The sequence below is a fragment of the Pimephales promelas genome, chromosome 20 (genome assembly GCF_988280905.1).
Source record: "Pimephales promelas chromosome 20, fPimPro1.hap1.1, whole genome shotgun sequence".
Taxonomy (NCBI): domain Eukaryota; kingdom Metazoa; phylum Chordata; class Actinopteri; order Cypriniformes; family Leuciscidae; genus Pimephales; species Pimephales promelas.
Genome location: NC_142788.1, coordinates 12,954,212 through 12,978,691, shown reverse-complemented (window position 1 = coordinate 12,978,691; position 24,480 = coordinate 12,954,212). Strand labels below are relative to the sequence as shown.

Below are 24,480 nucleotides of genomic sequence, written 5' to 3'. Positions count from 1 at the left end.
ATTCGAGTGATTAAAAAGTGGCTAATTCGCACTAATTCATACGACCTCACTCGTACGAATTCGTACGATTTGTCTAAACCCACGTGGTGGTTAGGTTTAGAAGGGTCAGGGCTAGGTCATTTGTACGAACTGGCCAATTCGTAAAATATGTACGATTTAGCAAAAAAGTACTAATTCGTACGACTGAGGTCATATGAATTGTTACGAATTAGCCACCTCGTAAAATTCATACGAATTCCCGTGAGATCGGGTTGTACATACAAGCAGTTATGACCAAGATCTGTCAGCTAGGCTAATGTCTGAGCTTGTGCTTTCCTTGTACCTTCTACGTTTTATCTACTCTTAAAAGTTCTTATTCTCAAAGACAACTTTGAGTATCTCAATTAGGCTTTCATCCAAATGGTTCATTTTCATCCCATTTTTCAAGGGCAAGAAGTTCACGCAAGCTGAGAAGACACTTTTAATGTGTAAATAGGTGTGAAGTGATGTGGTGCCTCGTATCTAAATTTAAGACTCTTTTAATGAACTTGATGATAATCTTATGGGACAAATCAGATCTTAGTCATGATTATATATGTCTCCCTGCGCTGTCTTTGTTCAACCCTTGAAGCATTCTTTGACATATCGAGCAGAGTTTAAAAGGTTAACACACCTCTGAGAGCTGTGGGCAAGAGAACTACATGCTGAGCTAGTTGTGTAGACAAATAGTCCTTTGACGCAAGACGTCCACAACTATACATTTCCTTCTCGGCGGGCTCTGAGATTTCACTTAGTGAAACTGAGCAACGGTTCTGTGCTGTACGTCACACCTAGACTATTGAGCTGGTAAGTCCCGCCCATCCGTAAAACTCCAAGTGGACCTCTAGGTTGAAAAAGCGTCAATGCAAGTGAATGAGAGAAAATAATTATTTTCTGATCCCGTTTGAATTGTGCCATGAATGTAACATATGTTGTCTGTGAATTTTTTATATAATTTCTCATGTAACGAGTTTGACAGTATATTGTATGATTCTTTGGCTAGCAGTTGTGGAATAGACATAACTAGAAAGACTACACGTCGCATATGTGACGTTGCCGCATAACACATTTTCCCTCCACAAATCACGGTTTTCACCACGCTCAACTAGTTTGTCCTCTCCCTGAAAGAAGGTGGTGAAGTGCACCAAAGACACAGGCATGTTTAGCGGGATCTGTGTGCTAGTGGGGGTGATGTATATCAAACACGTCGAAAGAGTTGTAGTCCACAAAGTGCTCTCACACAAAGTCTAACCGTATGAAAATTATACCCGCTAAATTGTAGCATTCTTTACACGAAACATTATATAAAAAATTCAGAGACAACATGTGTTCACATTCATTGCAAAATTCAAACGAGATTAGAAAATAATTATTTTCTCTCATTCACTTGCATTGACGATTTTTCAACCTAGAGGTCCAGCGGGGCTAAGGGGTGGGACTTACCAGCTCTATTGGCCGGTCGTGTGTGATGCGTGTGACGACCAATACGTCAACCTAGAAGCTTTGCGCTGTTTCACTACGTGAAATCTCTCATGACCCACAAAGAAGGAAATTAATAGTTGAATAAAGTCGTTATTTTTCGCACAAAATATATTCTCGTCGCTTGATAAAGTTAAGATTGAGCTGCTGTAGTCACTCTTTCTGGGCCGGCCAGTTTCGATTCCTTTAGAAGCCTATGGAGGAGTGATCCAGCTCTCAGATTTAATAAAAAATATCTTAATTTGTGTTCCGAAGATGAACGAAGGTCTTACGGGGTTGGAACAACGTGAGCGTGAGTAAATACTGACAGAATTTTCATTTTGGGGTAAACTAACCCTTTAAAGTTAAAGATAATTTCTATTTCAAATAAATGTTTTTTTATATTTTTATTCACCAAAGAAAAATATTTATCAAGCTGTAAAATCATCATAGTAGAACGATTTCTAAAAAAAATATGTAACTGGAGTAATGGTGCAGCAATTCAGCTTTGATCACAGGAATATATTTCTAACGAAGTAAATGATTGAATTAGTAATATATTCATAACATATATATATATATATATATGAAGAGCTCTTTTCCAAAACGCGTTAAACGACATTTTTAAAAAAAATGAGTTTGTCGTGTCATTCTGCTGCGGACAGAACCCTTTCACTGCTCTATCAACGTTTCATGCCGAATCGCTATATTTCCTTGTTTAAAATGTACTGCAAGATACAGTTTCTTTCCAAACCACGATAAGCGCCAGCCCTGTTTTTAGCCTAAACACGATAAATCCTCAAATTCAATGAGCGCTCTACACAATCCAGCACGGCGGCACTCTGAACAGAGGTTTATTATGTTCATTCATTCCTCAAAATGAGTCCTAGTTTTCTAGTCGACTAGTAGTAGATCATTTAAGCCATTTGTATTATCAGTAATCACATATATTGATTTAATTAAATGGGAGAGAAACCATATGAGCGTTTTTAATTGCATATTCCGCATCTCAACGTATGCATAAAGCTTGCCACAAAGAACCGGCAAAAGTAATGATGGATGAAACATTTGAATTGTTTATTAATAAACTAGTGTTTTCTGTCAGACCCCGTTTACACCTGGTATTAAAATGCGATCTGTATCCAGATAAGTTATCCGGATAATAAAAAACGCATGTTAATGCAAGGTGTAAACGCGTTGTGATCGGATCGTGATCGAATCTGCCTGACCACATCTGGAGGTAGTCTGGCTCGCATTGTGTCCGGATCTTTACTAGGTGTAAACGCAATCTGGTTGTTGAAACCACATATGTATATTTTACTCCTCCCAAAAATGCTAAAAAATAAACGAGTGAGAGCGTGTTATATAGGCTATATGTCATGTTATAGCCTAGTCAGATGCGACACGCATCACCGCAGATGAGCAGCTGAGCGTCTATTCAACGTGCAAACATCGAAAAGTAAGTCACAGACGCAGTTAACACATCTTCAAGTAAAGAAACGAAATTATCTTACCAGGCCTGTTGCCACTCTCTCTTATTGATGTCTCTGATTTGGAAATTAGCTGATGATCAATAAAATGCCGCTCAGATCTGTTGCTTTTGGTGGCGTGCAATCCAATAAATCTGCATATAACGCAGGAGGTGAAGATCGGATTTATATCCGTTTTGCAAAAACACATTTATGTGGCCATGTAAATGGAATCAGTACTTATTATCCGGATAACTTATCTGGATACAGATCGCATTTTAATACCAGGTGTAAACGGGGTCTCAGTGTCAGCAACAAAGATAAAGTTGATGATGCTTACTCGCCATCTTCGCAGTGAACGCGCATAGAGAAACGCATACTTCGAATTAGCCTACATACGCAGAGAGTTGCCAATTTATTTTAGTTTTTAATTGTTTTGTTTAAAAGTAGATATTTAAAGCTTTCTGTAGCTTAGTTCTCAGGCCTGTGTGAGGCAAGCATCGCGGTGTTTCGGTTCATATTATGAGACGCGCTCCGGTTCACCTGCGCGCCTCTGTGTCCTGATTATATTGTCTGATATTTACTTCTAATGTATTAATCCAGTCAATTTGTCGATGAAACATTTATTAAAATGAAGATACAATTTATATGAAACGAAATTTACAAGCTTTCTACAAAACAAAACTTAATAAGTGGTCAAAATCATGTCTGACGCACTCCAAATATTTTCCGATATTGGGCAGCTTTTGAATTTTGATCCTATCTTACTAATCTCATGCGGTTCCCTTTTCATAGCCTACTCAACATAGATGAAATAATAAAAATAAGTAATGTAATATTATTAAAAACAAATGTGAAATGTTTATTTTGTTTTTTTGTTTTTTTTAACTTATATTTAAGCGTCATGCTGCTCCGCTTTGCTCACATGTTATGTAGCCTGTGTGTGTGTGCATGTGCTGGAGGGGTGCCCATCCCTTTTTTGAATATCGTTATCATATATTGATCATTTTTAATAATTCGCTTTTTTCATGCATATGTTGAAATTGGTATTAATAATTTGTTTTTTTCATGCATATGCTGAAATTGGTACTATTTGTTTGAGGTTTATTTCGATTTATAGCGTTTTGGAAAAAAATAAAATTAACTTTTAAATTATCATTAACAATATTGTTGTTTGATTTAATAATTATTGTTCAAAATGTTCAGACTGAACCAATAAAACATTTAAACAGGATAATTTGAATATTCACAAAATGTGTGGGTCTAGGTAAAAAATGTAGTTTTCCTGAAAACTATTGAAATGGATTTATAGCGTTTTGGAAAAGAGCTCTTCATATATATATATATATATATATGTGTGTGTGTGTGTGTGTGTGTGTGTAAAGTATACTTTTATTTAAGATGCTTTCACACTAGTTCTAGGAACTCAGTTTTAGCAACTAGTCACCAGGGCGGTCTGCAGAGAACTACATTTTCCCCATGGGCCATTTGGTTGCATTTGCACCACAGTAGAAACTCTGAAGTGACAAGGTACAAACAAGACAAACAAGGTAGGTCTGAAGTGAAAGGGCCCTAACCCTAAAGTAGATGCTTATTTAGGGTTTGTTCACACTTGTAGTTCGGTTTGCTTGGTACGGACCAAACGAAAAAACATTAGTCCTTGTCCGCTTGGCTTTCACATTGACATTTTAACACCGAACCTAAAGAGACTGAACCTAAAGGCATATGTTCAAAACCTGATTGGTCGACTTTTATTACGTATATTTTGAGACAGAATTTACAAAACATCCAAAACAATGCTGTGTGCTGGGCTAAATGTGCTCGCTGTATGTGCGTAGCCTACATATGATGATGTCTTGACCAGCTGAGAACTCCCGAAGAGCTTATAAAACGTGTAAAGGAGTCAAAACAGCGTCAGGAATCCCTCCGTTACACACACAAAGATCTACTGGCAGGAGACGTGGTTCTGACGCCTGTACAGAACTGTGATGGGACACATGAGAAGTGGATCATGTGACTTTGGTGAGAAGTGGCAAAACAGGTGAGAAACAGAGAGAAAAACAGGAATGCTTAAGCATTCTGTACATTTAAGCGTCACATCTGTCACATCTAGTGACTTCATGTCCCGTTTTTGGTTTGTTTATGTCTTTGATCCATGTCCATATATCATTTGATATCATCAGAGTTTTTTGGGAAGTGGAGAGATCCATCTTTTAAGGTGTTTGGTGAGCACCAGGGTTTGGATGACAGCGTTCACACTTGTTCAAATGAACCACACAAACAAAGAAACCGCACCAGAGTTTGTTTTAATGCAACACACCCTTAGTACCCCAAAAGGCGTTCCTATAACTAAAAACATTTAAGGTTTAAGTGTGAACCTACAGAGCCTGTTTGTGAAATGGAAAGTTTCATTGGATATTAAAGATTCTTCATTTTTCATCAATGGCAGTAAAAAACCTTTATTTTTAAGAGTGTGGAATGATGAAACGCAACGACAGATTTTCTGATGAAGAAGGAAAGTGCTAAAACAGCTTCATCACAAACCGAAGCGTTAACAGGCATAGATCTGTGAGCGGTGTGAACTGCCACATTGTTCAGTCGTGATGCAGCAGTCTTCTCTAGGCATGATGTGCACTCGAGAGAATGGTCACATATCGTTCAGACATTTAAAGAATGAATGTTTAGCTCAGGAACAGAATGATAGCGGAGCTCCTCTCAGAAAAGCACTGGTAAAGCTCACTCTCTCTCTATTTCAGTCTCTATCTCGCTCTCTTACAGCTCGCATATCTTTCTTAGCTTCATCAGTTTTCCCATGTGCTCCTGTAATAGAGACATTTTAATGCAAATGTAATTCATTAAATGGATTATTTTTTTAAATAAACAAAGTGTCACTCAAAGCAACCCTTTCTCTATATATCTGCAGAGCATCTGAGCAATATTAATCTAGAAGTGCATCTCCTCTGTATTTAAAGGCCTAAAAATACCTGCACTCAACAGTGAACAGTCTCTTGTAAAAATGCGCTGCTCCCACACTGGCAGAGTGGAAGTACCTGCATATGTAACGTTACATCTGATTTTCTCATCACCAGAAAGAGTACGGTTAACTTGACTCTTGGTCATATTGATTGGTAGCACAGCCATGATGAAACAGTGGTCCATACAGAATAATCCAATAAACCTAAAGGTGACACTGGGGGGGGGGATTCAAAGAAGTTATCTTCATCACAATAGATTTTAAGTTCAGATTGAAAAAGATCAACTGCCATTTTCTCTTCATCTTTCCCAAGACAGTACAGGATTGATTGGTCATTGGGCAATATTTCCAGTCCTAAAAGACACTTAGCATCATGAATGCCCGACGTTTTATATATATATATATATATACATAAGCATGTGTGTGTATTTGTATACATAAAATAATTATACACAGTGCACCTACATATATTATGTAAACACAAACTTTTATTTTGGATGCGATTAATCACGATTAATCATTTGACAGCCCTAATATATATGAAGAGTTCAGATGCAAAAGCCTCTAAATGCCATTTGAAATTTTCTTCTTTAATGATGATTTTTATCAAACTTGTATATTTAAGTTCAGTAATTTCACTTAAATGGCAATGATAATTACCTATTAATTGTTATTTAAGTGAAATTACTGAACTTAAATATACAAGTTTGATAAAAATCATCATTAAAGAAGACAATTTCAAATGGCATTTAGAGGCTTTTGCATCTGAACTCTTCATATACACACACACACACACACATAAATACTTTTGTAATTCTTTTTCTCAGTGATTTCTCAGTGTGTTACAGTAAAAATGTATATATAAATTTGTGATTACCTGTAGCTCTATAATCTCTACACAATTCTGCATTGGCCTCAGTCCCCTTTCAAATTTATACGAATCGGAATCGCAGAGAGTAGGTCCTTATTTTAAATACATTAAATATTTTAAATACAGTACTTATTTTAAATATTTTAAATACTTCAAATGCATTAAAAAAGTGGTATTGTGGATGTAGAATTAGATTAACATCATGCACAGAAATGATTAAAGTCAAATCAAGTCACCATCATTTATATAGCGCTTTTAACAATATAGATTGTTTCAAATCAGATTTACAGTGATAATAGGAAATTAAAATAACAGATTGTTTTGGTTTACGTCGGCTAAAGTTATTGTCCAGCTAAAAAGACATTAAATCGTTAAACTATCAAAGACAAAATCACAGTGTAAAAATGATTGGGTGGTTAAACTTAAAAAGTAAGTAGCCTAAGCTGGTTGCCTTAACATTTTTATTTCATAAACAATAAGTTAAATGTAGGGTATGCAATGTTTTTCATAAATACTTTTTATTATAAAGCAATGATACCTGCCAGACAACCCCATGTGTTTGCACACCTCCGAGCACCTGCTCGTGCAAACATCACACGTCATCAGTGTGTATCATCATGACAGTACAGAGTTGTAGACAGGCAGTCACGCGCCGCAAACAAACAGCAGTCACCTTTAACAGTCCTCCTGAACCAAAACTACGAACTTTTCCTTTGAGAAATGAGGTAATTTAACGCATTCTCTCGTGTCGCTTTGCAGACTCTGCTGTACTCGTTCGTGTGTTTTGAAGGAAGCGTGGCTTTGGAGACACTCTGAAGGAAAGGTGGAATCTTATGGTTTTAAAGCTAGCTTGCTATTGCTAGCCTGTCTGAAATTACCTACCCTACTTTTAATACAATACACAAGATTAGTTTATTCAACAGAAACTGAAATCTGAATAACATGACAACAAATCATATAAATAATTTCTACAGTGCAGTGACAGACAGCACTCAATCAACGCTCACATTTAAACTGCTTATCATGACAGAGGAGAAACAACATGCGATTATTTCAATCTACTAAATAATGACCCGGCAGCAAAAAATAAATAAATAAATAAATAATAATAATAATAATAATGACCCGGCAGCTGATTATGACACATACTGTATATTAGCCTTAGGGGCTGTTTACAACACTGTATTCAATTAAACACTGAAAACTTTTTATGCATTTTGGCTGTTCATTTTCACAACAACTAGCCTACGTTTAGGGGGCCTGAAAATGCTAACTTTTGAGTTTCAGAGTGCAAGTTTTTGAAAATGATACTCGTGTCAAACTACAAAAAGCGAAGTTATGAAAAGAGTGACATCATGCACGTGTGTATTATGTGTTCAGTCTACAGGCGTGTGGTGTTTCTTTACAAAGTGACGTGTTTTTCTATGTCAATTTGAATTGTATCAAATTTATAGAATCAATGTGCTGTTATTCTTATTGTTTTATTAGAAAACAAAAAGGGCATGGTTTAAAATAGGGCAATTATTTTATTTATTTATAATAATTTATTATTTTATATTATTTATTATTTTATTTTATATATTTTATTTATATATATATTATATATATATATATATATATATATATATATATACTGTATATATATATACTGTATATATATATATATATATATATATATATATATATATATATATATATATATATAATTTATTTTTTAATCATACCCTCATTGGGGCTGGGCACTCCCAATATTGAAATACTAGAATCATCCCTGCTATAATATATTAAATATTCAGCAGAAATAAAGCAAAACAACAATTACTGCTTACTGTTGCACATACAATTTTCAATAGGCTACTATATTATTATGTCATACATTACAGTAATAAGAATTGGGAGCAGAAATGTGGTTAACTGTTTTAAAAAATAATGTCAATGCACAAAAACTTCAGGCATAAATTTGACTTAGCTTCTATTTCCAGTTTCTTATTATAGTAGGCCTACAGTCTTGTATTCTTTCCTCTGAATTTAGGGTGTAATGACCCAGACGTTCACTCTACGATGACAATGAATAGACACAAGCGATTTTACACCACACTAAAAGACTCCAAATCACAGACTCTGTGAGATGTGCTTTTAGTACAGCATCAAGAAACATGACGGCTGGGACTACATCAGTTTCTTGTGGAGACACCATTGACCTGCTCTGTTGAATGCAGTGAATGCGCAGTCTCAGTGCGGAACGAAGGTATCAGACACTGTTGGCAATGTTGCCAAAGCAGCAAAAAAAAAAAAAAATGCATCTCATTTCATCAGGTCTTCCATAGCAAATCTGTATTAAATGCTAACAGAGATTGCACACGAAAGGATGTGCACGAGACAAAAGACAACGCGGATCCTCCCACAATGAAAAAAAAAGCATCTAAATCTTTGTGTCTGCTCATTTTGAATTGTAGCATAAGCCACAGTTGGGCACATAATCTCTATACTGTCTGCTCTGCTGTTTTGTCTCTCGTTCACTCAACGTCTCGTTATAGCAACTATAACACAGGTCCGTAGGGAAATATCACTATGGTATCCAGATGCATTTCAACGGGATACAGACAAGAGCACCAAATGCGGCGTAATTTGATTGATTTCAATCGTGCAGCACACAACATCCAAATGAAAGTGGGGGCTATTAGCGCAGATTATTGAACCACTTTCACCTCCATTGCGCGTGGAAATGAAAAGCGCTTATTCTAATGGCATCTCCAGACAATATCTGCATCATCTTACCTGCGCTGTGCGAGAGATCAATGCCAGACTCGCTGAGGATGTTCGGGTCACTTTGAGATCTGCCTCTGTGCAGAAGACATTTGTCTATTCCGTCCGATGAAGCCATGAGGAGCTAGAAATATAATATTGAAATCCCTTTCTGAGGCAGTAAAAACCCGACGGTGGGGCGAGTGTGTCTCGGTCTACGAGCATCCAGCAGCAAGCATGCTGAATTAGAACCCTTTACAGTCACTGTGTGTGTGTGTGTGTGTGTGTGTGCATGAGGGAGGGAGACCGAGTGTGTCTGTCATAAGGGCTGGGGTATTTGTGTGTGTGTGTGTGTGTGTGTGTGTGTGTGTGTGTGTGTGTGTGTGTGTGTGTGTGTGTGTGTGTGTGTGTGTGTGTGTGTGTGTGTGTGTGTGTGTGTGTGTGTGTGTGTGTGTGTGTGTGTGTGTGTGTGTGTGTACGCGCGCGCGCAGATGCCACCTTTCTCCACTCCACAATGACCCACTGAGAAGCGAGCATCCGTTCTGAATCACAGGATGCTAGCGCATGACGTTTTTACAGTGCTTTCATAAATTAATTCATTTATTTGAGCATTTTATAAACAGTAGACCTTAGCCTAGTGTTTCGTTCGGAACGAATCTGTGTTTTTGAACGGAACTCTTAAAGTCCCCTTGAAATCAAAATTGATAGATTAATTATTGTTATTTTTTGTTTTTTTAAAGGAACATTGCATTATTTATTATTATTTATCCGTGCACATCATTATTATTCGTATTTTAATATATGTGTCTTTAACTTAACCCCATTCATGCAGTGACATCTCATCATGAAGAGGGCGGGACAACCTGTCACAGAAAACCATGAAGATAAAATCAATTCCCAAAGGACAAAATCAAAATCCCACCCTTCATTTATTCTTGTTCAATAAGTTTCACTGGTATACATGGACTAAAAGACTATTGCAAAGTCTATTTCATGATGACTTTAAAATGCACTATTTGAGAAAATGGGAGTGATTCATGTGAAGGGTCATGTGAAGGGTCGTTCCCATAAACCTGTAAGACTTTCGCTCATCTTCGGAATACAAATTAAGATCTTTTTGATTTGAGCTTCTGCAGGAACCAATGAGCTTCATTCTCGTGTTACGCAGCACGTTACAGCTTCTGGTTGATGGGCTGGTGGATGGTGGAGTCTTCTGGACAGATTGATGGCTGGTGGATGGTGCTGGCTCCTGTTCTCCCTGCATCTTATTGATGAAACCTTCCAAGGTCTGAAGTTCATCATTTAATTTAGAATGACCAACAAGCTCATCAAGCTCCTTAAGGACCAGTTCGACATTGGAATTGTCACTCATGATGAACAAGGACAAACAAGACAAAACACTGACATAACAACACTAAAGGGATAGGGGGTGGGTGGGGGAAGAGCATAAACAACAGCACCAGAGACACTGACAACAATTAACTAGACAAATGTGGCTCTTAAAAGTGCCTTTGTTTTTGCTTTGCAACAAAGCTGAAGTTTTAAAGTAAATGCTGAAGGGACTAGGGGACCTGTTGAAAGAAGGAAGAAAAATATAAATTCAGATTTGAAGATCATGCTACATACTACATTCTGAATAACTGAAAGGTTTAAGAACTTCAGAAAAATGTTGGTCTAGTTTGCCCATGCTCTGGGATGTGGTGGTGAGGTCTCTGGGTGCTTATAGTAAATATTAGGCCAAAATATTGTAGGGCTGGGTGTTGGCTGCAAACTCACAATACAATATCTCACTAGGTATGGACCGATGGAAGTGCAGTGGGAGAGTTTTCCACCTCCTCTTTTGCTCTCTCCAAGATTAGAATAAAGTATTTTTTTTGAAGAGATTGCATGTTCCCATGTTACTGTAACTCCCAAGCAATGAAACTAATCTGAGGCTGATTTAAATGGAAGACCTGATGCTAAAAGAGCTCTTGCTCTGGCTGTGTTTATTTTAAAAAAACTCACTCTTTAGAGTTTATTTTATAACCTGAGACATTGTCCTAAAGTTTCTGGATCTGAAATATAACACGACATCATCAGCATAGAGGGAAATTTTCTGTTCTTTTACAGCTCTAGGCTATGGGATGCCAGTGATATTGCAATTAGTACGAAAAGAGATTGCAAGAAGTTCTAGCAAACAAAAATGGTGACGGGCAATGTCTTGTCCCACAGTGAAGAGAAAAAATATCCAGAACTAATACCATTTGTTTTTATCAACGTCAAAGGGGAAGAATAGCCTATAAGAGTTTTATCCAGGACACAAATTTATCACCAAACCCATTTCTTTTTATGTATAAAATAAATAGTACCACTCAACATGGTCAAAAGCCTTCTCTGCATTGACAGAGACTGGGCTTCTGGCATCATGTACTATGAGTCTGATGAGGGATAAAATATGTTCATCAGCCTTCTGAGGTTAAAGAAGCTTTGTCTATTTCTATTAAAGCCAGTTTGGTCCGGATGAGTGATGTCTTGAATAACCTAAAAGAGTATTTTAAACCAAAAAGTAGTCAAATAAATTGAATCCTGTCTGGATTTTCACACAGAATCCAAGAGTGACACCACAGGCAGAGAAGTGTAGCTACATTGAAATTAACTAATGTAGCATACTTGATGTAGTCTTAGCAGCGTTCTTTAAAGAATTATTCATCATTACTTGCGAAATTATTAATAAGCTAGTTTATTATTCATAACATCAGAACCCCCTGTAATATAATCTTCTAAAGTTCTACAGTCTTAGTAATTACCCTAATTACTGAGCTTATAGTGGGTTTCTGAATAGCAATAAAGTTAATCTAGCATTTCTTACTTCACATTACTACTGATATTTAAGATAATACTGATATTTATTAACAATTAATTACAATCTTATGCACTAAGAAAGAATCTCTTCTGCTGTAGGTGAAATATAAGATTCATCTTTCCCATTGGTCAAATTTCAACATACCCTTCGCTGATTGGTCAGTTCTATCAACCACATCCAGGAAGTGTTGCCGCGAGAGAAACCATAGCAAAAATGGCAGCGCACAGGTGCGGTCTGTCTACAGTAATCATTTTGATTGTTTTTAGTTTAACTCACCCAAGTAACGTTAGCTGTGAAACGCTTGAAAAATCAAACGATAATACTGGAGAACAACAGAGCGTATCAGACTCTCTGCGTGAAGTAAATGCCGACGAAAGCATCGCTGAAGAGAAAACGAATGAAAGGCAATGGCAGTCGACTGATGTTGAGCTGGACAGAAGCGATGGCACGAAAGACAGCGAATCTTTTAGACTAGCACCGGCGAAAGATCAGTTTGAGGAGGAGCTGGTCATCCGGCCCCTGCACTCCGGGGACATTTATGCCAGCTTCCAGTTTCGCACACTATGGGATACTGACTTCCTGCAAGAGGGACAGAAAGGTGAGTTATCCTCTCTGTTAGAAGTGACCCATGTCACATCACCTAAAGAATTTGTGCATCACAAAGAACTCTAGCATATATAACACACACGCACATGGAATATTTAAATAAAATACAATTTTAAACAAAAGAAAATGGATTTAGAAAATGAAGTCAAATCTAGTTCTTAATTTAAACCAGGAACAAGTAACCAGGACACTTTTTTTTTTTAGGAATTACATGGAATATTACAGTATTTATTAGAAAAGATCTATCTCTGCCCACATCAATGTTAATGTGCCTCATAACCTTGAATCAAAATAACTTCCCATTGTTCTTGTAACAACTTCTCTTCTCCGGTGACGTGTTCACTGGCACAGGTGTTTGACACCACAACAAATACTCCAAATTACAGATTCTGAGATGTGCTTTTTGTACAACATAATAAGGATACCTGTCAGTGTTTAATGTCACAGCATAGCAAACCACAACGATTCAAACAATTTCCTGAAGGACAAAATCAAGTCCCATCCTACATTTTTTTCTTGTTCAAGAAACCGTTTCACTCAAATGTACCACATTAGGGAAAAAACTACCGTTTCATGACGACTCTACTCTAAATATCCCAAAAGCATTTCATGATTTGTCTTTTTTTGCCTTCAGTTTCTCACTACCGGCTGTTCCCCAAATCCCTCGGCCAAGTGCTGTCCAAGTTTTCTGTGCGAGAGCTGCACATCTCCTTCACGCAGGGCTTCTGGAGGACCATGCAGTGGGGGCAGCCCTTCATCCCCTCTCCACCTGGAGCGGAGCTGTGGGTCTGGTTCCATCACACCGTTAGCGAGTGAGTAGTTATATGTGCTTTAATCAGGTGTGGAAATCATCATAAAGGATCCCTGATTTATAAACAAATTATATTGATTCTGCAATTTGAATAGAATAGTATGTAACCCCAAAATGGATTAACAGTCCACTGACTTTTGTTGAATTCTCAGTGTGGATGGAAACTGGAAGGAGCTTACCAACGTCCTCTCTGGAATCTTCTGTGCGTCTCTGAACTTCATTGACCTGACCAACACAGTTCAGCCCAGTGCTTCTTTTAAACCGCTGGGTCTGGGGAATGGTATGGCCCTTTTAGTTCATTATAGAGAAGTGTTCACACTGACAATGTTAATCATTTTTAAATGCATGTTATTGATCTTATTATGTGAGATGTTCCTTTTTGGAGATCAACAGATAGACAGATCCAAGTCCCTGCCCTAATTTTTCCCAATAATTCATTTTTACTTTGTACTTCACAATACGGAAGAAAATACGTTACTTTGCAACTTCAGTTGTTGAACATTTAGGTTTCAGTCAATGTCACGTCAGCAGGAGATTTATCTTTATTTAAATTCACCCTGAAAGCTCACACTATATTTTTAAAGCAACAAATTACGGTAACGTTTATGTACTTGATATTAATATTTTTTTGTCTAAACAGCTACAGATCACCGTTTTCTACGATATGCCACATTACCACGTGAAATTGTGTGCACTGAGAATCTGACACCCTGGAAGAAACTTCTCCCTTGCGGTTCTAAGGTTCAGATCATTGCATGTGATTTTAATTGCTTGTCATTTAAAAGAAGGCATTAAATGCATTGATTTATGCCTTTTTTCTTTTCTGCAGGCAGGTCTGGCTGTTCTTATGAAGTCAGAGAAGCTGTTTCACAGCAGTTTCCACTCTCAGGCTGTTCACATCAGACCTGTCTGTCAGGTAAGGGTCTTTTTAAAGCTTTCTTTAAATATACAGAAATTATGCTCTGGCTCAGACTATATTGTCTGGAAAATTGTACAGTCTGTACATTGACCCTCCAGATTTTCTCTCCTAGGATGAGCAATGCACAAGTAAAGCATGGGAGCTGAGACAAACTCTCAATGTTGTGTTTGATCTCTACACTTCAGGCCAAGGCAAAAAGGGTGAGTAATAAATGAATGTTTGATGTTAGAAGATGTCGGTTGTGTCTTTTTAAGAAGGGTTCTTTATCGCTGTTGCATTGCTGTAATCTGCTTCATCCAAAAATCTTAGCTAAGTCTGCCTAATGCAGTATACATTGTAGTTGATATACCTTTTAAGGGGGAGGGGTTACATAGAGGTGGAGACACTCTGAAACAAAGCATGTGGCTCAGCATGAGACACGAGAACCCCTACCGTTTGCAGAGATTTCCTGATCTCATCATTTATTAACTTTCTCAATATAAAATACTGTATTGGAATCTAAATTAAACATTTAAATGAATTTGTAATCCTACAATGGCCGAGCTCTTCTAGTACACGTGTATTTGTTTGTTGAATCTTAGCTAAAATGTCTCCATTTCACTGAAGTGTTGTTTACATGAGTTTCACAGGTTTAATAGAATAAAAATAAGAGGAAATCTAAATATAAGTGTCATAAAAACATAGAAAAGGCTTAGACTTTGTATAAGGTTTGGTGCACCCTATACATTATTTTTGCAGTTACATACCTGAAGCAAATACTATGCTCTATCTATCTGCGTATTGATTACTATTTACTTTAATCTTTTTACAGAGTGGTCCCTGTTTAAGATGTTTTCTCGAACACTGACAGAGGCATGTCCTCTTGCTTCTTCTAGTAAAGTCTATGTCGACATCACAGACAACCCTGAGGTGAAACAAAGACAAAAACTTTCTATCTGCTTTGTGATGATTTGTTATTTTCCACTGTAGTTTTCAGTCAGTTTTGTTTGAGCGTTATGCTGTTTGTCCAACAGGGGGAGCTGTTTGACTTGAGTCCAGCCACTCATCTGCTCAGCCAAGCTGTAGTGCTTGGGGATCGCAGGACATATTCAGTGTATGACCTGACCAGAGCGGAGACGTTTGGCCAGTTACGGTCACTCAATCTCCTACTGCGCTGGAAAGGGGACAGTGGTATGAATGAGTTTAATAGTTGGTGTCCATGTGATGGACTTGACCCTGATTGCCCTATTATAGCCATTGTAAGACTGTGATGGTTTCAGCATTATTATTGTAAAAAAAATATATATAAAAGGTGAAAATAAGTGACTATTTACGTTATTGTTACAATCTAATGTACTTTGGAACATACTAATTTTTTATGTGTGACTCTTTAAATCTTTAGGTGATATGCTGCGTCCTCTGCTTCACGCAGAGCGGTACGTGGCTGGTTTTGGGCTGCAGACAGGGGAAATTCACACAGTCATCTATAATAACCACCCATATCGGGCTTTTCCTGTACTGCTGATGGATTCGGTGCCCTGGTATCTGCAGCTGTACATTCACACCCTGACAGTCACCAGCAAGTCACGTGATAACAAACCCAGTGAGTTTATTCTACCATTATCTTGGATTCCAAACTTTATGTATTGTTTTTATATATTTATTGCTAGTTTTAGTTCTTCAATTATGGGCACTTGAATCTTCTTTAAATGTATTGTAATATAAATTTAGTCAGCATTTATATGTATGATATATATGTATGTATGTATTAGGGCTGTGAGATGATTAATCACGATTAAAAGTTTGTTTACATAATATGTGTGTGTACTGTGTATAATTGTATATATAAATCACACATGCATGTATATGTTTAAAAAATATTTGCTTGTATATATACTGTGTATATTTATATATACATTTTCTTAAATATACGTGTGTGTGTGTGTGTGTGTATATGTATATATATATATATATATATATATATAAATAATTACGTCAGAGGTAATAAATAATTATACACAGTACACGCATATTATGTAAACACAAACTTTTATTTTGGATGCGATTAATCATTTCACAGCCCTAATTTTCACCTTTTTTTATCAAATAAATGTAGCCTTGGTGAGACTTCTTACAAAAACACAGTATATTAACATGTATACTTATTTATTTATGTAAAAAATGATTTATTTTTTTTATTTTTTATAAATGTCTTGTAGTTATTTGACTGTAACCCTGTTCCCTGAAAAAGCGGGAACGAGATGCTACACTGAGTTAGCGCTATGGGAAAACTTTGTTTAACCGGTTGTGAAGTATGGGTGGCAAACACGGCAAGAACTTTTAAGAACCTCTGACGTCATTGAAATGCGTGAGGATATATCAAAAATATGTGTGAGTTCTTGTATTTAATGTTGATAACGAGCAAGAATGCAACTGTTCCCAAATATCTACACGATTGCAAACGTGACATTGAATGTTATACAACGGTTTAACAAACAAAACGTGCATTTTAAACACTGTACTGTCAGTATTTACTTCAACGAAATAATAGTTCCAACGAAGGACACAGCAAAACTACAGCACACATCAGTGTTTCGGAAACAAATCTGCAGCTTTGAACAAACTCGGAGTCAATCATTCAATGATTAATTCAGAAATTGGCTACAGAACGAATGACTGACTCGATGACTCGCTCATTAAGGCAGTCACTTACCGCCACCTAATGGTGGTTTTAGTTTAATATTTAAAAGTATCACTTTGTTTTTACCATCAAGAGAGGGGATATGCAGAAGGATGGTAAACCCCTCAGGGATAGGCCACTCTAAAAAGTTTGGGAACCACTGGGCTAGAACAATAGTATCCCACACCCAGTATGACATTGTTTGCTTTTGGTGGTGGCCATCTCCGCCCCATAGCAAATGAAAAGTTGCTCTGACTTACACCACTGGCTAGTGAAGTGGATGTAAGTCTGAAGAGCACAAACTAGACACAGTAGGTTAAGTTTCTCCTGCTCCAGTGAAGTGAACGGAGGAAGACCGGAGGCTTCAAGAACGACTGGATGCTTGGTCAAGAATGGTGCAAAATAGCCTTGACCCATCCAGGGGCAGAGTCTAAGCAGGATGGTGAAATTAAGAGAGCCTCCAAATCCCCAATTATCTTTAGAAAAGTAATGGCCATAAGAAAAAAAAAAAAACATCTTTACAGTCAGAAGCTTGTCAGGCACTAACTCAAGTGGTCCAAAAAGGGGTCTTGACTAGCTCCTCAAGGACCACGGCCAAGTCCCACGAAGGAATCTTTTCTCTAATGGGAGGGTTCAGCCGCCTTGCTCCACAAATGAGGCGGGCGATCAGAGCGTGCTTCTCGGCTGGAGACCCATCAAGGGTGTGACAACTGACAAGTCAATCAGCCGGCCACAGATACCCTGAGAGTTGCAAGGCATGCTGATAATTTTTCCTACAGAAACTCCAGCACTCAAACAATCTGGTAGTGAACTGGCTCTGCACAGTGTGCGGTACACCATCTTTCAAAGAGTTCCCATTTAAGGGCATAAATCCTTCTTGTGGAGGGAGTGCTGGTACCCAGAATTGTCTTTACAACATCAGCTGGAAGGCCCAGCATCCCTCAGTTGATACCCCTCAGGCCATCCTTAAAAATATTTTGGTTTGCAGTAACAGCAATTTTTTGAAAAAAAAGGGTCGGTAGGTAGGTCTATATTTTTTTTTCCAAGATTCAGTGTAAAAAAAAAAGGTAAAATTTTGGAGATGGTGATCGTGAATTTAAAAAAAAAATGCATATTGTGACGTCACTGACTGGGTCTTCAAACTGTGCATCGGCCGCTAGGTGTTAATGCAAAATACGACCAGTTACATTTTAGGCTAGTCACAAAATGTATAAAATATCTATTTGTTATGCATATATACATGAGATAAGCAAAAACAAGTACAAACACATGGTCAAACAAAGAATATAATTAAACAAAGATACAAATTAGCCTATATACACAGTGCTTTAATTTCAGGAAGGTCTAAAATTAGTTAAGTCTGTCGCTCTCTCTGAAAAGAAATTTAATTTAGCTAGTAATCAAATGTAAAATGACACTGCATAGTTTATCATAGTTAGATTAATGCTTATTAAAGTTTAAGTTATTCATTCAAGAGCTGCCTGTGAGTGATTTTTATCTGCCTTTTGTTGTTTGATTCGCATTGGCTCAATCGTCACGTTTATTAGACTACTGCCCCTTTAAGACCGAACGCAGAACTCTACTGTAATAGATGACTGATGATGCACCATCGTTTTCTCCCAACTATTTACGTCCAATTAAGACATAAACTGTGTTTATGTATATTTGATGGTTTAGATGCGCACATGAAGCCCAAAATGAGGCGATAGCCTACTTTTCTTGTCTCGTTTTAGTGCATTTCGGAGCGCGTCGCGCGTCGTGAACAACGTCTCTTGCGCAGACTTTAGTACTTTTAATAGCTCTTTTAATGATTGCACGCGTCCGCAGTTTAGCAACAGTACAGACTGCATTTTACAACAATCACCGATCGTGCTGATTCTGACGGTACGTTTGGGTTTTAGGAAGAAATGACAGCGCAACGCTGTGAAGGGAAGGAAGTTGCGCTAGACAGATGCGTCTGTAATGGTTTCATCTCAAATATCTTCTTTTTATAATCTTTGAAAGCGGAAATCTAAAATACAATTAGAATAATATCCCAGATCTAAAGTGTAACCACGTTTTGTCCTCATTGTCACTCATTAAGCAGGGCTGTCGTGCTGTGCGCGCTCCGGCTCCGGGTGAGAGATCGCTCTCTCTTCTGGACTGCGAATAGCAAAATTGCATCACAGACAAATTGTTTAATATTTTTATTATATATAGAAATGGTTGATATTCAGCCCCGTTGCCCTTTTAATAGCGGGAACACTGAAACGAGCGAACGTACAAGCCATATAGTGACACGCGTAACGTTAAACCAATGGTGTAAACATCTGATGAATATGACGCCACGGGTTTTTATTTAAGAAAGAACGTAGCCTACGTTTGTAGGGTATGTAGACACAAGCAACTTTCACAATACTAACTAAAATATAATTAATATTATTTTATTGAATTTGAATTAGTCGTTTGAAGAGTAAAAAAAAAATCGGTCGGTCTGAACGCAGGTTACAACCGGCAAGTCGGTCGGACAAAAAGGAAAAAAAAATAAAAAATTGGGTCGGCCCTAAATTGACAGGGTCGGTCGGGTTACGGCAAACAAGAATATTTTTAAGGGTGGCCTCAGGGGCCAAACGTGAAGGTCGGGGATGAGATATTGTCCCTTATGCCTGAGACAGAAGATACCTCCTATTTCATCAATAAGAGTCAAGATCCTTGTTGAGTTGACGGACCATGGCTAGGACTCCCAGGAACAGAGCAATCAGTGCAAATGGATAAAGAAGCAGTCTTGGCCATGCGTGGCAATGGCGTCCAGCCCAGGCAATAGCGTTTTTTTTTTTGTTGAACAAATGAGCTTCCAAGACAGATGGATTAGCCACCTTTTCTATATTTTGTTTTGTGAGTCAGAGATAGAGATAACTAGAGGGGAAATTGCACTGTTTAGTGTCCGGTGAAGAGGTCTTCTTCTACCTCACGAAATTCTTCCCAAATCTGTTTGTCTACCTCGGGGTGGCATTTCCATTCCCATTGTCACAGCCTGACAGAAAGACATATTCAAATGCCCAGGGATGTAAATCGCCCTGAGTCCAAAGCAGAACCTGTGCGAATGCAGTCCTCCTTGGCGATTTATGTGGGTGTCTACCGATGTGTTGTCCACCCGCTCTAGGACATGGTAGCCCCTTAAGTGTTGGAGGAAGTACTTCAGGGTCAGAAATACAGCCATCAATTCAAGGCAATTGATGTGCCAATCGAGATGATAACCTCTCCAGATTCACAACGATGTTTTTTTTCATTGCGCAACTTGGCGCATTATTGAGAGTAGCTTTTGATAGGGAACGTTTGACTAGGCAAATGACTAGTCAACATTCTTTTAAAATGTATAAAGTATAAAGTTTAAAGCTATTAAACCATCCTTATTTTAAAATCATCCTTAAGCCTAGTTCACACTACGTGATTTTAAGCCCGATTTAAGCCCGATTTGCAAATCGTTGAGTCGCCGACAAGTCAGGGTGTTATCGCGTGCAAATCGCGGGCGATTAGCGGACGATTAACGCTCGCCAATCCGTTAGTGTGAAAGAGCCAACAACGCATCAAAGACAGCTCGCAGACAGGTCACCGAGCTCAGAAAAATATCTAGCCTGCTAGATATCTCGAGCAGTCGCGCGACTCAATCTCAGTGATGTCATGAGTACAGCCAATCATAGCAACGCATGGGTTGAGGACACCAGGTAAATCTTACTTTTTCTTTTTTGCATTTTTTTTCTCAGAGCAGATCGTCGAGCAAACAGTGTGCAGCACTAGTTTCTGTCTGACGTCCATATTCGCGTGTTATGTTCTTCTCTGTAGTTTCGCGTCATTTCTGGTTCGTTTTATTGCGTGGTTTTTCGTTACAAAACATGGTTTCTAGACCAGATAGAATCGTGTTGTCAACTCGTTATTTGTTTGATTATTTTCAGGATTTAGACCGTACTATAGTACTGAAACAGCTCTCATTGAGTCACAAATGATATGCTCTTATCATCCGATCGTGGTTGTATCTCTATGCAGTGCGTTGTTAACTCGTGTAGTGAGTTACCTCCTGTTGTGGATCAATCACGTTGTGTTGTGTGGTGTGAACAGCTAAACAACTTGAACACTCATGATTTCACTGAGAGCAAGTCATGTAATGTGAACTGCACAGTTCAGCCCAACATTTTAAAATCATGTAGTGTGAACTAGGCTTAAGTGGACAGAAATAGGTCTCAAGGCCATAAAGAGTTTCTAGACATTTGTTGCTTGTCCTGTAGGTTATATTCACTACCAGCCCGCTAAAGACCGCCATCGTCCTCATCTACTGGAGATGCTGATCCAGTTACCGCCTCACTCGATGACAGAGGTCACGGTACAGTTTGAAAGGGCCCTGCTCAAATGGACAGAGTACACCCCTGATCCCAACCACGGCTTCTACGTTGGGTAAGACTCTTGATTAAGTATTATGAAAGATCCTTTCTTTTTTTTGTAATTCAAATGTGATAAAATGTCTATTGATGTAAGAATTTGTTACACATCCTGTCTGCCACTCCCTACTATATATCTGAATGATGTGCCATAAATGTTACTGCAGGTCCTCTGTGGTCAGCGCCCTTGTGCCAAGTATGGTTGCAGTGAACACCAACTTCACACAAGACCAACCGTTGTTTAGCAGTTTGTAAGGATAAACTGGTTAATAGTAAATAAATGTGATTTTATTTGTTTTGGTTCATCGTAACATTTTCACCTCTGACTTCCAGTGTTCCAGTCAAAGAAGAATCGAGCTACTTTGTGCGAGTGTACACCGAACCCCTGCTGGTAAATTTACCAACGCCTGACTTCAGCATGCCCTACAACGTCATCTGCCTCACCTGCACAGTGGTCGCGGTCGGCTACGGCTCCTTTTACAACTTGCTGACCCGTACGTTCCAGGTGGATGAACCGAGTCCACCGCTCGCCAAACGGTTGGCCAACCTCGTTCGTCGCATAAGAGGAGTGCCACTGCTGACCTGAGTGCCGAGAGCAGGTCTGATGCCGGAAATGTCCATATTAAGCAGCTGAGAGAATCATGACTCTAAAACAGCATCTGATGGAGTTTAAAGATGCTTTTCAGCCCTGGAAGGACACGGTACCTAGTGACTTTTCTGAACTTTTGTTGAACAAGTGAGCTTCCAAGACAGATGGATTTGCCACCTTTTTAATGTTTTTGTTTTGTGAGTCACATAAGCAAAGATTAGCCACCTTTTTATGTTTTGTTGTATGTATGTTGCTATGTTTTTATAAAACCATAGTTTGCTGTCACGTGAACGTTTCTCAAAGGAACTGCATGGATCGGGCTTCTGGGATAAATATACATGGAAGAGCGTGATGGTAAGTAATCTGTGTCCACCACCTCTTTGAGAGTGCGACCAAGTGTCACAGAAACATACACTACAATCCAACTACTGAAAATTGATGTGGCAAGTATTTTCCACTTTCTGTAATGCACTGATATTCAAATATGTGTTGTTTTGAAGGACTGGACTATTTTTTTTAGTGTTTTGTCTATTGTTGTGCATTTTCCCATGGGCTGACCAAATAATGGCTTTCAGACTGTGTGCTATTGAATTCAAATTCTGAAACAGCTCTTTAACACTGGTTAACTTTCCAATAATAAATTAACTGGAAACCCATAACATGTTGAACGTGTTTTTTTGTTGTTGTTTTTTTTTTCAGAATGAAAACAGATTTGTAGTAACTCACTAGCAGAGCCGATCCGCCCTATACGCTCACTACGCAAGCTGCCTAGGGCCCCGCAAATTACTCAAGGCCCCGCCTCCCCCTCCTCGTGTCATAGCACGTCAATTAATGTTGACAAAATGAAGCGAAACTATCCCTCTGGACAAGATAAGAGAAAGAAGAAAAAGCATGAGAGTGAATTGCGGGAACAACATTTAGGTAAACTTGTGTTCTCTCCTCTCCAAGTTTGATGTCAGTCAGCAAAGTAAAGTTAAGTTTATATGCATTTCTATTGTGTTTTTTCGGTCTTGCTGACCTAGCTGGGCAGACAGGCAGTGCATCTCTTGCGTCACTTCTCTTTGTGCCTGACTGACAAAAGTGAGAGTAAAATACAATTATTTATTACGTTTGTTTTTGATAAACAACAAAGTGCAAGTTGCGCAACGGTGTTTGTTTACTGCAGCTCGGAAAAGATAACCGCGTCGCGTGTGTTAGGCTATCATGTGTGTTCATATGCGCGTGCACGAAATGAAACGCGCATTTTTTCAAGCAGAAATATATGTGGACATACTATACAATATATGGGCGGGAAATGATGGCACTCCTCTCATCAAAGTACACATTATACATACATACTTTTAAAACAAGACACTGATTATCTAGTCTCAGTCAATGTGTAGTTAAACATTCTAAACAACTGCAGCAGCACTACTTATGCAAGATGGAAAGCAATATTGACAATTTGTCATTGATTGACTATTGATATATAGGCTATATTGAATTTAAAATGTTGATTAGCTGGACATACTGGTCAATATGGATGCACATCCCTCAGTAAATAATAACCATAAATCAAGAATTGCTTCAACATGCATAATAAAAAAAAAAAACTAACATGCCATGGCAAGCCATTTTAGCTTTTATTCATTCACAGTTTATGTATTTTTGATATTAAGAATATCATTTTTTTTTTACTATTTTCAATGTGAATTCTTGATTATTTTTTACTAGTAAGGCCCCTTAGTTACATTTTTATCTACCAATGTCTATTTTTGATATCAGGAATTACATGTTCACTTGTACAAAAGTTAATTCTTGATATCAATGAGCTCACGTCACAGCGTGACGGGTCAGGTAGAGGGCCCCTTAGAATTTTGCTTAGGGCCTCAGGGAGGTCAGGATCGGCACTGCTCACTAGTACCACTGATCAAATCAAACTATACAAGTCGTACCATCATCTGCTTTTACCTATTTCTGCCACTACAGATGCAAGTATGGCAGTTACACTGTGTCCTAACTAGGCCCAATGCAAAACTCATTTCCACTTCCAGCAGGAAGCAATTTGTCTGTGCAGAAGGAATGTGATACTGCTGGACAACATGATACAGTCCTAGCCAGAAGAGAC

General features: G+C 38.2%; 2 protein-coding genes and 1 long non-coding RNA gene across 4 annotated transcripts in view; 2 read left to right on the top strand and 1 right to left on the bottom strand.

Annotated features, from left to right (window-relative positions):
- Positions 1-9,917, bottom strand: part of phactr3a (phosphatase and actin regulator 3a) — a 47,772-nt gene extending 37,855 nt beyond the window's left edge. Inside the window, exon 1 of one of the 2 annotated variants that reach the window (XM_039653124.2) lies at positions 9,569-9,917. In XM_039653124.2, the coding sequence (XP_039509058.2) occupies positions 9,569-9,674 (106 nt within the window). In that variant the 5' untranslated portion in view covers positions 9,675-9,917. The remainder of the gene's footprint in view (positions 1-9,568) is intronic. The other variant, XM_039653123.2, reaches the window with a different exon arrangement.
- The window catches only part of LOC148970553 (uncharacterized), a 34,021-nt gene that overhangs the window by 2,166 nt on the left and 7,375 nt on the right, over positions 1-24,480 (top strand). The window lies entirely within an intron of this gene.
- pigt (phosphatidylinositol glycan anchor biosynthesis, class T) lies at positions 12,548-23,032 on the top strand. The gene is made up of 12 exons (XM_039652798.2): positions 12,548-12,975; positions 13,618-13,795; positions 13,947-14,074; positions 14,435-14,535; positions 14,624-14,710; positions 14,826-14,913; positions 15,525-15,622; positions 15,727-15,883; positions 16,095-16,295; positions 21,635-21,800; positions 21,952-22,035; positions 22,118-23,032. The coding sequence occupies exons 1-12, from the start codon at positions 12,591-12,593 to the stop codon at positions 22,368-22,370; spliced, it is 1,926 nt and encodes a 641-aa protein (XP_039508732.2). The 5' UTR covers positions 12,548-12,590; the 3' UTR covers positions 22,371-23,032.

What these genes read in the sequence shown, in the direction of transcription:
- pigt (XM_039652798.2), top strand. Translation starts at nt 12,591, where the DNA reads ATGGCAGCGCACAGGTGCGGTCTGTCTACAGTAATCATTTTGATTGTT. An exon ending in TTCAGGCCAAGGCAAAAAGG is followed by an intron (nt 14,914 to 15,524) that starts GTGAGTAATAAA and finishes ATCTTTTTACAG; the next exon opens with AGTGGTCCCTGTTTAAGATG. An exon ending in AACCACGGCTTCTACGTTGG is followed by an intron (nt 21,801 to 21,951) that starts GTAAGACTCTTG and finishes ATGTTACTGCAG; the next exon opens with GTCCTCTGTGGTCAGCGCCC.